The 14243-nt window shown below is 63.1% G+C and overlaps 1 protein-coding gene across 9 annotated transcripts in view; it reads left to right on the forward strand.

The window, feature by feature from the left end:
* Positions 1–11943, forward strand: part of TP73 (tumor protein p73) — a 59736-nt gene extending 47793 nt beyond the window's left edge. For 4 of the 9 annotated variants that reach the window (XM_047791195.1, XM_047791197.1, XM_047791196.1 and 1 more), the window contains exons 5-14: positions 4186–4372; positions 4493–4608; positions 6443–6552; positions 6867–7009; positions 7339–7427; positions 8110–8234; positions 8669–8820; positions 9092–9230; positions 9541–9634; positions 10884–11943. In XM_047791195.1, the coding sequence (XP_047647151.1) occupies positions 4186–4372; positions 4493–4608; positions 6443–6552; positions 6867–7009; positions 7339–7427; positions 8110–8234; positions 8669–8820; positions 9092–9230; positions 9541–9634; positions 10884–11222 (1494 nt within the window). In that variant the 3' untranslated portion in view covers positions 11223–11943. Of the gene's footprint in view, positions 1–4185; positions 4373–4492; positions 4609–6442; positions 6553–6866; positions 7010–7338; positions 7428–8109; positions 8821–9091; positions 9231–9540; positions 9635–10883 lie in introns of those variants that run through there. The other 5 variants (XM_047791199.1, XM_047791200.1, XM_047791201.1 and 2 more) reach the window with 5 other exon arrangements.
* The last annotated feature ends 2300 nt before the right edge of the window (positions 11944–14243 follow it).

Genomic DNA, 14243 nt, shown 5'->3' on the forward strand with positions numbered 1-14243 from the left:
TAAAAAATAAAGCCCCCACTGCAGGCCCCGTCTTCCAGAATCTGTTGTAACAGATTCACCCAAGCTGGTTAACGGTATTTGCGGTTTGCAAGATGCTACACGTCCCTGGAAAATGACAGACAAGTTATTATCACCCCTCCACTCTGCTCCTGCCCAAACCTGCCTGAGCGGGGCACCCAGCTGCTGGGGAGCGGGCGTGAGGAAATTAACAGCCACCACACTGTGCCCGCCACCCGCTGCCCTCTCACCAGCCGCCCCCGCATCAGCCCCGCTGCCACTGCCGGGCTCCCCACTTGCCCGGTGTGGGGGCAGGGAGGGGGCACGGGCAGGGAGGTGTGGACCTGAGGAGGGAAGCCAGGTGGGGGAGGGCAGGGTGGGCACACCCCGCCGTCGGGGCAAACCATTTCCTGCAAGCACGGAGAACACACGCATCCCTGAGCAGGCAAGTCTAGACGGCTCTGTGTCAACAGCCGAAGATAAATAAGATTTTATCAGCTCCGAATCTGTTGAAACACATCCATCTAGCGGTTCTAGGGAAGGAGAGGCAGGAGGGAGAGAAACATCTCCTTGTGACCCTTTCTACAGATGGGGACCCAGGAGCCCTCCTCCTCCCTGCCCCTGCCCAGGGCCACCAGATCCGGGGAGCTCTGGGGGGATGGAGCGAGCGCCTAGGCCTGGGAAGCACTTTGAGTTCTAGGGTTCCTTCACCCCACTCTGGGTTTGGCCATCCAGGCCTCCCCCTCTACCACTCCCCTCCTGCCCTGCAACCCAGTGGCCACAGGCATGACCACCTGATGCCATCAGGGAGGGAAACCTCAGGCACCCCTCCCTGGTGCTACCCGACTCAGCCAGGCAGGGCATCTGTGGGCCTGACCTGTGCGTGTGCCCGAAGGCCACCTGAGCAGCTGCCTGGGGCAGCACTGGATTGGGAACACCGCTGTGGCAAGTGGGCCCAACCCAAGGGCCAGTGGTGGCCTTGGCAGGGACACAGAGGGAGGAGTATCCTCTCAAGGCTCACCACTGGCCCGGATGAGGGCCCAGTGGCTCTGCTCTCCTGGCCCAGCCAGCTTTCCCTAGGGACTGTCTAGGTGCCGCCAGCCTAGCGGAGTGGTACCAGGGACAGCTCCTGGCAGCTCCTCCTGGGGGCGGGGCATCCGCAGCGCCACAGGAGGTGGCCAGCCATCCAGGTTAGGCTGGCTAGAGAAAGGTTACGTGGATAGGAGGGGCTCTGAGGACATGTGGCTATTGGGGAGCCTCAGGCGGGTGCTGTGGACACCTTTTCCACCCCCCAGGGAAGTGCCTGGAGCCCAGCTCTATCCCTGGCTCCATCCCTGTCTCCAACCCTGGCTCCATCCCTGCTCTGTCCCTGGCTCCATCCCTGGCTCCCTCCCTGCTCCATCCCTGGCTCCATCTCTGTCTCTATCCCTGCTCCATCCCTGGCTCCAGTCCTGGCTGCCCAGGAATGCTCAGGCTTGGTGGTCAGAAGACCCATCTCAGGTCGAGGGCCAGAGCTTTCAGTCAGCCCCTGAGGAGAGGGGACTGCGAGGTTTGCACGCCTCTGGGGGCCCATTCTGCGCCAGCACCCCCCCACCCCCACCATCCATGGCCTTGGCCTTGGCCCAGCTGCCTTGCTCACGCCAGAGGCCAGGAGCCATCTCACCTGGAGAGGACAATGACACAGTAATGTATGCAGACACTTCTACCACGGGTGTGGCTCATGCATGTGATACGGAGCACGCCACCAGCCCACGTTCGAGCCGCCCAGAGGTCTGTCCAGTGGTTTAAGGTGTCACAGCTGTCAGCCACCAGGGCCAAAACAGACATGGTAGCCAGACCTCAGAGGCCATCTGCTCTTGCTGGCAGCTCCCCACCCCAGGCCAGGCCTGTTTCATGGGGCAGAGGCAGGTGGCCCTCTATGCATCCTCTGTATGCCCCTCCCAGCCCCAGGCCACCTCACTCACTGACCTTTGTGCAGGCAGTGGGGACGCCTGCAGGGAAGCAATCCACTAGCCATGCAGAAGGCTGGGTGAGCAGCGTGCTTTTCAGGCATGAGCCTCAGTTAGGTCTAGATTCTTGGGAGTTCCCTTGTGGTGCAGCAGGTTAAGGATCCGGTATTGTCACTGCAGTGGCTCCATTGGCACGGGTTTGATCCCTGGCTGGGGAACCTCCATATGCCATGAGTGGGGCCAAAAAAATAAAAATAAAAATTCCTTTGGAGGGTTGAAGGGGGTCTCTGCCCATTTTCCTTAGTGAACCAAGAGCCTGGCAGACACTAGACACTCGACAATGGCTTGCCGCTTGGAAGGCTCTTGGAATCCCTGCTTCCCCCTCTATCGCCAGCTGTGTTCAGGTCCCTATAGTTCAGCTCAGGCCCCAGGAGCTCCCAGGCAACTGCCTTCCTGAGCCTAACTGCACACTTGTCCCAGCACCAGGGACAGGAGCCTCGCCCAGGAGCAGACAGGGAGCTGGGCAGTCAACTGGCACCTGGTGTTTGCTTTGCCCTGGGCACAGCTTATCCCCCAAACGAGCTTGGGGGAGCAAAGGGGCCGCATTTCTACTGATGGGGACACAGAAGGTCAGTGGTCATCTCCTGGGTAAGCAAGACCGACCCCCGCAACAAGCAGGCTGCCTCGTGAGCCCACCCTCTGGCAGCTTAGTGCCCACCTCTGCCCATAGGGGATGTCCCTTCCTGCTGAGGTGGGGGGGGCAGGCACAGGGGGACGGGACCCCTGGGAGGTGACAAGCCCCGTGGGCATCCAGTTCCCTTCCATGACAGGGGTGCAGAGGCCTTGCCCTGCAGTCATCACCAAGGGAGCTGGACAGGGTGCTGAGCCCCCAGGATTCTACGGGGGAGACCCCAGTCCACTTGTCCCCCAGCACCTCAGACCCCATCCCACCCCTGAGATGGGTTAGCGTTTCTGGCTGGGCTTTGGCTCGTCAGAGTTAGGCTGGCTCACTCTGCTCAGGGCCAAGGGCTCCGAGACTCGGGGACCCTTGCTCACAGGCTAGGGAGAGCTCAGTTCTCTTCTTGGATTTGGAGCTGCCGAGGAGACAAGGCCCTGAGGGTCCACTGTGTCTCTTGACAGCCAGAGAGGTAGTGCAGGTAGCCAGGGGACCCTCACCTGCGGGGTCTGGGGGTCAGGCCCCAGCTTCCTTGGCAAAGGTAGGCTCGAACCTGCTGGTGGTCCCGTCTGCAGCAGCCTGGCTCCAGCCCTTTCCCTTGTCTGCCATGCTGGGTACAGTGGGTGCTCTCCAAGGCCTTGTGGCTGGGGTGACTCAGAGATGCTGGGGGGCTTGCAGGAGGCGTGGTGTGGCATGGGGACAGGAAGTGTCCTGTGGCTCTGAGGCTGTGATGTCCACATTGTCCCTAGGGAAGGGGACCACAAGGAGCCCCAGATGTGTCTCCAGGAGGCCATCACTGGAGGACAGCCAGCCTGGATATGAGTGGGCACCTATTTTCAAGGGACCCTTCCATCAAAGGTTACCTTGAACTTGTGGGAGCTGGCCTGGGTCTTCAGTTGGACCCCTGAGTGCTGGCCCCTAAGGTCCTTGCAAGTGGCCCAGGCATTGTCGGGTCCTCCCTGGATGGGTCTTGGGCTGAGGGTCTTGGGGCTTCGTGGTCCAAGCCCATCACCTGCAGTGCCAGGACAAAGCCACAGGGCTGGCCCCTCCGGCTTGATGCTCCTGGGAGTCCCGTGCGTGTGTCCTCTGCACAAAGCCCAGAAGAGCTAACTCTGGGCTCTCAAAACCTGAGATGTGAGGCTCTGCCCCCACCCCAAAACCTTGTTCTTGGGAGGGTAAGGTTCACAGGCTTGATGCACTGGCCTGGCCCCCAGCCCCTGTGGAGCAGCTCCATCTCATTTTCCTGGCCTTTACTGTCCTCATCTATAAAATGGACCCAAAGGTACCTACTTTGCCAGTGAGATACAGCTAGAAAGCATCTCAGCCTGGCCACAGGGGGTGCTCAGGGCGCCTGCTCTCATGGAGCCCAAAAGAGCCAGACACTGTGGGGTGGGCGCCAGGGAGAGGGTCAAAGATGGAAAGATGCCCGGAGCTGTTTGGCCAAGTGTCAGGCAAGCAATGGGGGCCGTCATCCGTGAGCTTGGGGGCCGGACTCCGGGCGGGAGGCACAGGGGGCGAGGGTGTGGGGTTGGGCCGGCCAGCCTCCACCCGTTCCTACCACAGTACTCCCCGCTGCTGAAGAAACTCTACTGCCAAATCGCCAAGACGTGCCCCATCCAGATCAAGGTGTCCTCCCCGCCGCCCGCGGGCACTGCCATCCGTGCCATGCCCATCTACAAGAAGGCGGAGCACGTGACCGAGGTGGTAAAGCGCTGCCCCAACCACGAGCTCGGGCGGGACTTCAACGAAGGTGAGGGTCCCCGCCTCTCCCCTCCCCCCGCCCTGCCGGCCGAGTCCCACCGGGGAGCCCCCAGGCTGCTGCAACGCGCCGGCTGGCTGGCACCTCTGAAGCGGAGTCCTCTCTCGGCAGGGCAGTCCGCCCCGGCCAGCCACCTCATCCGCGTGGAGGGCAACAACCTCTCCCAGTACGTGGACGACCCTGTCACCGGCCGGCAGAGCGTCATGGTGCCCTACGAGCCCCCGCAGGTAGGGGAGCCAGGCTGGGCTGGGGCTTCCGGCAGAGGCCCCTCTGACCACTTTCCCAAGTTAGTTGTGTCCACTCCTCCACACACCCCCGCCTGCCGGTAGGTGGGGCTCTGACCGCCTACACTGCCTGTCTGGGTTGCCCGCCCCCAGGCCCTCCCTGAGCATCCGGTGGCTTGCGGCGGCGGGGGGGACTGCCTACCATGCCCTGGTCCCAGCCTGGGGCTCTGGGGGATGGAGGGGCTGAGGTTGGGGATGGGGGGCACTGAAGTTAGCACTCCGAGGCAGGGGAGGTGGGGGGAACGCTAAAAGGAAGAGGGGAGACCCTCGGTCAGGGGCGCAGCAGTGTGGGGCCTGGAGGCAGGAGGCTGCAGGGCAGAGAGACCCTGGGGGTGGGGGACTCTGACTTTGACCTGACGGTGGCAGAAGTTTCTGGGGCTGATGTGAGGGCCACACAGGGGTGAAATGCTGGTGAGGAGAGCAGTGGGGGTAGAGGCACCAAGAGGTGGGGGTGCTGGGACCACAGGTGGGGGGCGGCCCCAGCTCTAGGCCTCATCAGCCATGTGTCCCAGGGTGGGTGAGTGACAGTAAGCCCCCACCTTTCCTCTACCTGGACCTGAGACCCCCCCTCCCAGAGCTGTGCCCAGTCCTCCAGGCACCCCAGGCCTCATCCCTGTACCTGGCCCCCCAGGACCCCGGGTATCACGTGGTGTTCCCTAAGAACAGAACGACCCCTGCGTCAGCAGGACCAGGTCCAGGGAGGGGTTGCCACTCTGCCTTTCCTCCCCTGAGCCCCAGGTTCACCTCCAAGGCTGGCCAGGAAAGCAAGTATCTTCTGCCCCCTGGTGGCTTCCACGTGCCAGCAGTTTCGCGAAAGGCCGGGTTTCCCAAGCCAGGAACGGGCTTTCTAGCATCCTTACCCAGGAAGACCATGACAACTGCCCATGTCATGGTTCTGGGATGCCCAGGGGTCAGGCGTCCTAGGTTCACATCTCAGCTCTCTGCAAACTCCCTGAAACAAGCGTGCTGGGCGTCCACTCAACAGCCCAGTGTGCTGGTCCCTCCTTCAGCCAGAGCCGTGCCATGCAGCCTCTGCCCAGAAGAGCTCACAGCATGCAGAACACACACTTGTAGGAGTTCCCGTCATGGCTCAGTGGTTAAGGAATCCTACTAGGAACCACAAGGTTGCGGGTTCGATCCCTGGCCTTGCTCAGTGGGTTAAGGATCCGTCATTGCCATGAGCTGTGGTATAGGTCACAGACGTGGCTTGGATCCCGCGTTGCTGTGGCTCTGGTGTAGGCTGGCGGCTCCAGCTCCGATTAGACCCCTAGCCTGGGAACCTCCATATGCTGCGAGACCGGCCCAAGAAAAGGCAAAAAGCCAAGGAAAAAAACAAAACAAAACACAGGCCTGTGCAGGTCCCTGGGGTACATGGGTGGGGAACCAGATGATGGCTCTGTGCCTCCCAGGAGCAGAGACCAGATCTGGCTCCCTTGGTACCTGGCACAGCACATGGCATGGCCCTCTGTGTGCTGCATGAGAGGATGGATGCGTGGATGGATAGGTGGGTGGCTGGGGGATGGGCGCTGGATGCATAGATGAGGTGATGGATGGGTGTGGATGGGTAGATGGTTGGATGGATAAGTGGCTGGCTGGCTGGGGGATGGATGGTGGATGGGTGGATAGCTGGCAGAGGACCACAGGGTCCAGTACCCCATTTACTACCCAGAGATGTGAGGGACAGGTGCTTGAAAGCCCGGGAGCCCCCAGCCGTGTGGGCTGGGGCGCAGGTGCTGGTACCCCACGCAGCCTCTCCTTTTGCTTTTCCTGCATGCAGGTGGGGACGGAATTCACCACCATCCTTTACAACTTCATGTGCAACAGCAGCTGTGTTGGGGGCATGAACCGGCGGCCCATCCTTATCATCATCACCCTGGAGACTCGGGAGTGAGTCTGCGGGGATGTGGGGGGAGGGAGCGGGGCAGGGGCTGGGGCCATGCAGCTGGGGGTCTTGCCTGGACACAGGGCGGCCATGGCCAAGGAGTGGTGCTGGCCCCAGAGCCGAATGTGGGGGGAGGGGTGACTGCGGGGGCCGCAGGGCCAGGAGCCGCCTTGGGAGGGAGGCGGGGGACCTGCTGTCCCAGAGCAGCTGGGTGCTCAGTCCTGACCCCTCAGCCCGTCAAGGCCAGTCCTGTGGGGTCTGAGGTGAGTGGGGAGAGGGGGCCCCCAAAGCTTATGGTCTCGGCTGTGTCCCTGGACAGTGGACAGGTGCTGGGCCGCCGGTCCTTCGAGGGCCGCATCTGTGCGTGTCCCGGCCGAGACCGCAAAGCGGACGAAGATCACTACCGCGAGCAGCAGGCCCTGAGTGAGAGCGCCGCCAAAAGCGGGGCCGCCAGCAAGCGCGGTGAGCGGGGGCCCTGGGCCGGGGCGCGGGTGTGCAGGGCAGTCCTGGAGGGTCGTGGGGTGGGGTGGGGGCCTCAGGACGCAGCTGGAACTGCCTCTGGGCTGGGGGAGACGCACAAGCCTGCGTCCAGGGGACGGAGCCAGCCGGGACGTCTAGCTCCGTCCAGCGTGGGTGGCCGCCCATCCGAGTGGGTTACGGGTCTCCGGGCCTGTCCACAAGGGGCACCTTGCGCAGGTCAGCTCACACCGGTGGCGGGGTCGGCTTGGCTCCCCTGCACATGGCCCTTCTCCTCCCGGCCCGCTCACGAAGCCTCCCCCGTCCCCTGCCAGCCTTCAAGCAGAGCCCGCCTGCCATCCCTGCCCTGGGCACCAACGTGAAGAAGAGGCGGCACGGGGACGAGGACGTGTACTACATTCAGGTGAGTGTCCCGCGCCCCCGGAGCTCAGACTGGGGCCCCAGGCGGGAGGCAGGTGCGGGTGGGCAGGCGGGAGAGCTGGGACCCCGAGCTCTACAGGCCCTGGCTCCGCGGGCTGCAGAGCCGAGAAGCAAGAACCAGCTCCCAGAGAGCCGACCTTCTGCGCGGAGATCGGCTGAAGCTGCTCCCAACACGAGGTCCTGCCGTGGAGACGGAGATTCCTCCTGTGGGCGGGGCTCTGCAGGGTCCCCGCCCCTCCGCCCCGCCCACGGTCCTGACGCCGTCGCCGCACCCCCAGAACCGTGTTTGTGGGCTGTCGCGTGTCGCGGCCGCTCCAGCTGGCGGATGAACGGCCGTCTGCTTTGCTAGGACTGGTCTCCACTCTGAGCTTGTCGTCGAGTTCTTCGGGAATGAGTTTCTCGACCTAAAAGCCCGTCCTGGTCGAGGGCCGCCCACGACCGGAACTCTGGGCGGGGGGGCGGGGCGAAGGCGCCGGGGTGGGAAGGGGTGGGCGGGGCTTGCGGGCCGGAGGGGAGCCGCCCGCCAGACGCGCTCAGAGCCGTGTCCTCGAGAAGAAAGGAGGGGCTGAGGAGCCCCGAACCCGGGAAGAGCGTCGCTGCGCTGAGGGGCTGCGGCCGGGAGGCGTCCGCGTGCGCCTGGGCAAGGGTCCGCTCTCTGGGCTCAGGTGCGGGGCCGGGAGAACTTTGAGATCCTCACGAAGATCAAGGAGGGCCTGGAGCTGATGGAGCTGGTGCCTCAGCAGCTGGTGGACTCCTACAGGCAGCAGCAGCAGCAGCTCCCGCCAAGGCCGTGAGTGCAGCCCTCCCGCCCCGCCGCCCAGGGGCCCGTGGGGCGCCTACCCCCGCGGGCAAAATGCCCACTGCGCCCGGCAGCGTTTCGCTTCCCCTCCTACGGGAAGCCCTCCCTGAACTTTGGCATCTCAGTCCAAGGTTTCAGCTGAGTGAAGGTGAGGAGGGGGTGGTCTGAGCGACGCCGACCCGACCCACTAAGAACAGGGTCAGTTCCTGGCCTGAGCTGCCCCCACCCTTCCCACCCTTTGCCCAGCTCCCAGCCAGCAGGCCTGGGGAGGAGTCTGGCCGCCATTATGCTGGGAGGCTGGGGGAGGAGGCTGGTGCGCTGAAACCTCCCTGCGGTCCAGGGTCTCCGGGCCTCTGCAGCGGGGGCTTGTATGTGGGGGTGCCGGCAGCCTGAGCTTCTCACCAGCCTGAGCTGTCCCTTCCCAGCAGGAGCCACCTGCAGCCTACGTCCTACGGCCCGGTCCTCTCACCCATGAGCAAAGTGCACGCGGCCGGGAACAAGCTGCCCTCCGTCAACCAGCTGGTGGGCCAGCCTCCCCCGCACAGCTCCACGGCCGGGCCCAACCTGGGGCCCATGGGTGAGTGGCTCAGGCAGTGTGGCCGGAATGGATGGGGAAGCCTGAAGGGTGGGCCTGGCTCCAGAAGCTCCTGCCCAGCTCAGACCGTTTGGGGCTCTCTACAGTGGGTCCCTCCAGCTGCTTCTGCCTGCTAGCAGAAGGCACAGCCATGGCCGGTCCCCTCTGTCCACTCCTGATCTCGGGGAGGCCTGAGCCTTTGATCCCACCCAGCACAGCCCGGGGCACCGCGTGGCCTGGCTCACTCTGAGCGTCCCATCTGCCTTTTGCCCAGGCGCAGGGATACTCAACAACCACGGCCATGCCCTGCCGGCCAATGGAGAGATGAACGGTGGGCCGAGCGCCCAGACCATGGTCTCGGGGTCCCACTGCACCCCCCCACCCCCCTACCATGCTGATCCCAGCCTGGTCAGGTATGTGGGCCACTGCCGGATTCTGCCACTAACCCACTAACCCAGAGCAGCCTCCGCATGCGGCCCCATGTCCCCTAGAGAACAGACAGAGCCGAGGAAGGTCAGGGGTGCATACCTGATGGATGTTTGGTGGGAGCGCACAAAAAGCCAGGGGTTCCTCGGAGCCTTCGCCCAGGGTGAGCGCATCCCCAACGCTGTAGCCGCCGGTGGGCAGGGGTGACCTGTGGCGTGGCCAGTGACCACCCCGACCGGCCGCACAGCCAGGTTCTTAGAAGTTAATGCAGATTTATCTCCCCAGTTCTCTCTGCAGTTTTTTAACAGGATTGGGGTGTCCAAACTGCATCGAGTGTTTCACCTCCCAGGGGCTACAGAACATTTACCACCTGCAGAACCTAACAATAGAGGTAACTGCCTAGCCGGCCCCCCGCCCCGCAGGGCAGGCTCAGGGGAACCCCGCCCCGCCCCCAGCACAGCGCTGTGTGAGGGAAGGCTGGGGAATCTGGAAAATCCTTCTTCCAGCGAGCAGCCCGATCAGTGTGCTCACGTCTGGCTTCCTATGACCTTGACTCTGGCTAGCTAGTTGCGAAGCTGCGAAGCTGGAAGGGACTCATCGCAGGTTCCCTCACTAGACCTGAATCCTCTCTCTATGGCCAGGCTGCCTTGATGCAGGGGGATGGGCTGTCTCCAAGGCACAAAGAATTGCAGGAGGTGAGGGCCATAGCGTCAGGGAGTTGGTCCTGTTCAGTGCCATTCCCGGGAAGAAGTCGAAGCCCACGCTGCGTGCCCTGCACCCACTGTGCACTGACTGTCTGGAGGCCTGGAAATGCCCCCCCAACACTGCCCCTCCTAAAAAAGAGTCCCTGTGATGAGCCTGGCCCTGCCCTGCTTGAGCTTAAGGACTATTAGCCAGAGCCCAGGAGATACAGCTGGGGCCAGATGCCACGGGCTCATGCTCAGTGGCCTGGAGCCTCCACCGCCCCTGATCCCCAGCCAGCCAGGGTCAGGGGCCAGAGATGCAGCTTTGTCATAGGGGGCTGGGGCCAGTCACTCAGAGGACAGCCTTGTTGTGCGCATGTCCACCAACATCCTCCCTGACCGGTCCCTGGTGGCCCCTGCTGGGCTAGCTCAGTGCACATTAACCCACCTCACCGCTAATGCACGCACTGCCTGGCAGCCGGGAGGACGAGGGCGCTGGGAGCCTGAGAACCTGCTCTGCCCTTGGGCGTGGCCAGCCCCTAGGCTGGAAGGCAGGGATTCTCCAGGTGGGCCCAGGGTGCAGGGGCTCTGTCTGTTACTCTGACTGTGGCCAGGGCCCTGTGGGGCCCAAAGTGACCTCAAGCCCCCAGGCCCACCCCACGTGCACGCATGCACACACAGGACTTCTTCCATTTCCTGCCACCTCTCTGGGCAGAATTCCTTGTGGCCAGACTACCACGCACAGCACTGCCCCTCCTACCTGCCCTGTCTACTTCCCGCAGCAGTGTCCACAATGCAGTGGCCCTCAGGGCGGGAGCCGCCTCCCTCCCAGTCCCAGCTGCGCAAGGGCAGGTGGGCCCGCAGTGGGGAGAGGAGAGGCGGAGCCGACCCGGCGGCAGGGGGAGAAGGAGGAGGGATGGAGCCTGCCCCTCTAACGGGCACCCCCCACTCCTGCAGGACCTCGGGGCCCTGAAGATCCCTGACCAGTACCGGATGACCATCTGGAGGGGCCTCCAGGACCTGAAGCAGAGCCACGACTACGGCGCGCAGCAGCTTGTCCGCTCCAGCAGCAACGCGGCTACCATCTCCATCGGCGGCTCAGGGGAGCTGCAGCGGCAGCGGGTCATGGAGGCCGTGCACTTCCGTGTGCGTCACACCATCACCATCCCCAACCGCGGGGGCCCAGCTGGGGGCGCAGGGCCGGACGAGTGGGCCGACTTCGGCTTCGACCTCCCGGACTGCAAGTCACGAAAACAGTCCATCAAGGAAGAGTTCACAGAGAGCGAGGCCAACTGACGGGGCGGGAGGGCGCGCCGGGGACCCCCTGACCCGGTGCCTTGGGACCCGCTTGCAGGAGTGCAGCGAGCGGGGCCTCTGGGCCTGGGGGCCCCGGGAGGCCGCACTTGAGCTCTGCCTCCGTTTGTCACAAACTGCTGTGGGAGGACCTCTGGAGCTGCGCTGGGAAAGGGCTGGTCCAGCCCGGCGGCCGCCGCACCGCAGGCTGGGCACCCAGGCTGCGCAAGGGTGTGCGCCCAGAGCCCGCCTGTCCCCCAGGTGGGCCTCCCCCTGCTGCCCCACCTTCCTGGGGCTCCGCTGACTGACTGCCAAAAAGGATTTTTGATGTCTGGTTTGGGGTAGCAACCAGCGGCTTGGTGGTTGTACCTAAACACCTCTGTTTTCGGGTCAAGCCTCAAACCATGTCTCTGTCCCAGGCTGGTCCCTCTGCTGGACTTGAGGGTCAGCCTGCCCCTTGCACCCCTGACCGCTCATGCGAACCCTCCTGCAGCCATTTTCGACTTCCTGCCCTAAACAAGAGCGAGTTTCAGTGGAACTGGAGAACACTGGTCCTCTCTGAGAGGCGAGGAAGCTTCTGGTCAGCGGCCTCCAGCCAACACCCATGCCAACACTTCTGGCTGCTGTCACCTCTCTCCAGTGGCCTCAGCACAGATGAGGACAGCATGCTCCAAACTTCTGGAAATTGTCAATATTTGATAAAATTATACCGTTTTGTACATGGCGGGTCAGGCTTTTTAAAAACAAAACAACAACTTTTGTTCTTAGCATCCCCATCGGGGTTAGCCTAGCGGGATTCCTGGCTTCCCAGGTCTGTATAAACAAGCTAGGCTGAGGAAGCCCAGGGGCATGCCGGGCAGGGGTCGGTCACTTGTCCCACAGGTGGGATAGGAGGTGGCAGGGGGAGGGCAGGGTCCCCCACCCCCAGGGGGCCGGACTCTGTGCAGCAGAGGCCCTCCCGTCCCTGTCCTTATCCCTCTGGGGACACACTGAGCAGGTAGAGGGGCCCAGGCCTTTGGGGGGCACCCCAAGGAGGCAGCGATGGGGTCACTTCCATCTGCAAAGAGCCTCCTGGGCCTTTGTAGCCAGAAAACTTCAGGGAAGCAACCACAGAGGCCGTGGGTGAGATGCAGGTGGGCTGAAGGGGACCCCGACTACTCTGCAGGCTGCGGCACCCCGCATTTCCTAACAGCTCTCTGCCCATCCATCGGGTTTCTCGCTCTGTCTGGGCCCCTGTGCTTAGTCCTTTTGGATGGACCCCCCTGTCCCTAAGTCACCAGGAAGTAGCAAGTCTCCCCACCCCCAACCCCCAGCCATGGGGCGGTGCAGTCAGAGCCCTAATCGCCTCTGGGGTTCTTCCTGTTGCTGTTACTGCTCAGAGAAAGTTAGGGAGCAGCGGACCTCACACAGGTCCGTTCAGAAGTGTTCACGTGCCCATTCCTTTGTTAGGTTCCCAGGCTCCTGGGAGGCCTTGGGCAGAGGGAAGGGCGCAGAGACCAGCCAGCAGGGGAAGGAGCCACAGACCCTCTGGCAGGGGGTCTTCCAGACCAGGGCTTTATTTTGGACGTGGTCAGCGTAAATACCGCTGCCGGCTCTGCTCTTACAAAATCAGATTAGCGCAGACACAGGTGCCTGCGGCTGGGAGGGCGCATCCCTCCCCCCCACCGTGTGCTCCTGGGAGGGTGACCACCTCTGGGGCGTCAGCACGCGAGAGGCTCCACCCACAGCCAGGCCTGAGAGCCTCGGGAACAGAGCCTGCTCGCCCGACCAGCCCGGTGCTCGCTCCTGGGGGCCTGCAGTCTACCCCCAACATCAGACGTCCAGGCTGCGGTCCCAGCAGCCAAAGACCCAGGGCTGCCGAGCTGGGGGACGGGCCATCCCCGTGTGTCCTCGCCGCCCCCTCACAGGGCCCCGGGTAAGGGTAAGTACACCGTCCTTGCTGGCTCAGACGAGGAAACAGGCACAGAAGGGCAGGCCCCGAGCCCAGGGTCACAGCCAGCCATCCTGAGTCTGGCACACCCCCGGGGCAGCACACGCTGCGACCCACGAACGGCTGAGAAGCAGCTGAGTTTCTGGGCCGCTTCTCAGGCTTAATAAGGCCCCAGGGTGCTCCTGAAAGGGCTGTAGGAGAGCGACGCTGCGGGGTGGGGGGCGGGGAGGGCATCGAGGGAGGGGCCCCAGCAGCACAACCTCCGCGCCCCGCATGCGCTGTGCCCACGTGATGAGCTGGCACAGCCCCGGACCTTTGCTCCCATCGCTGATGGAGGAGCTGCTGTGAGCACTGACGGAGAGGGGTCACAGGAACGTGCAAAGTGACAGAAGCAACAATCCTTACAGGCTCGAGATGTGCGCCCCAAACCCAAAAATGGAGAGGCGCTAACCTTAAGGTGTAGCGTTCTCCCAGTTTGAAGAGGCGAGAGGGAAGCAGCCTGGCGAGGGCTGGGCGGGGCCTCGTGGAAACGCCTGCCCAGCCCCCACAGGCTCCGCCCAGCCCCCCCACAGGCTCCTCCAAGCCAGGCTGCTGGCGGGAGGAGGGGGGGGTCATCCCTCCCGGGTTTGGATGGCACCATCAGTGGGTTTGGATGGCACCATCAGTGGCCCTGGTCCCCAACACGCAGGGACCAGGGACAGGTCTAAGGTCCCTTGGAACACGCCTTCATTTCAGGCACAAACCTCCGCTTCTGTTTCATGGGTTAAAAGTGCTTTAAGTTAAAAAAAGAACACCCCCCGCGTCGTGAACAATCGACGCTTCTTCAGGCAGTATTGATGCAGATCCTCTAACGACGCTATGACCCTCTCTCGGTAATGTAATCTTGGGGAAATGTGTTATTTTTGTAGCTGTGTTTTGGTGGGAATTTTTGATTTTGTAACAATAAAGCACGTGTTCCAACGGATGACTCTTATGATTGAATCAGATCTGAAGACGCACACAAACCCAAACAAACAACCCTCAGTGGGCGCCCCATCAGGATGTGCCCCGTGTTTTCAGTGAGTGTGTCGCGAGGACTCAGGCTAAGACCCGTG

The sequence above is a fragment of the Phacochoerus africanus genome, chromosome 8, assembly GCF_016906955.1.
Source record: "Phacochoerus africanus isolate WHEZ1 chromosome 8, ROS_Pafr_v1, whole genome shotgun sequence".
NCBI classification, from domain to species: Eukaryota; Metazoa; Chordata; class Mammalia; order Artiodactyla; family Suidae; genus Phacochoerus; species Phacochoerus africanus.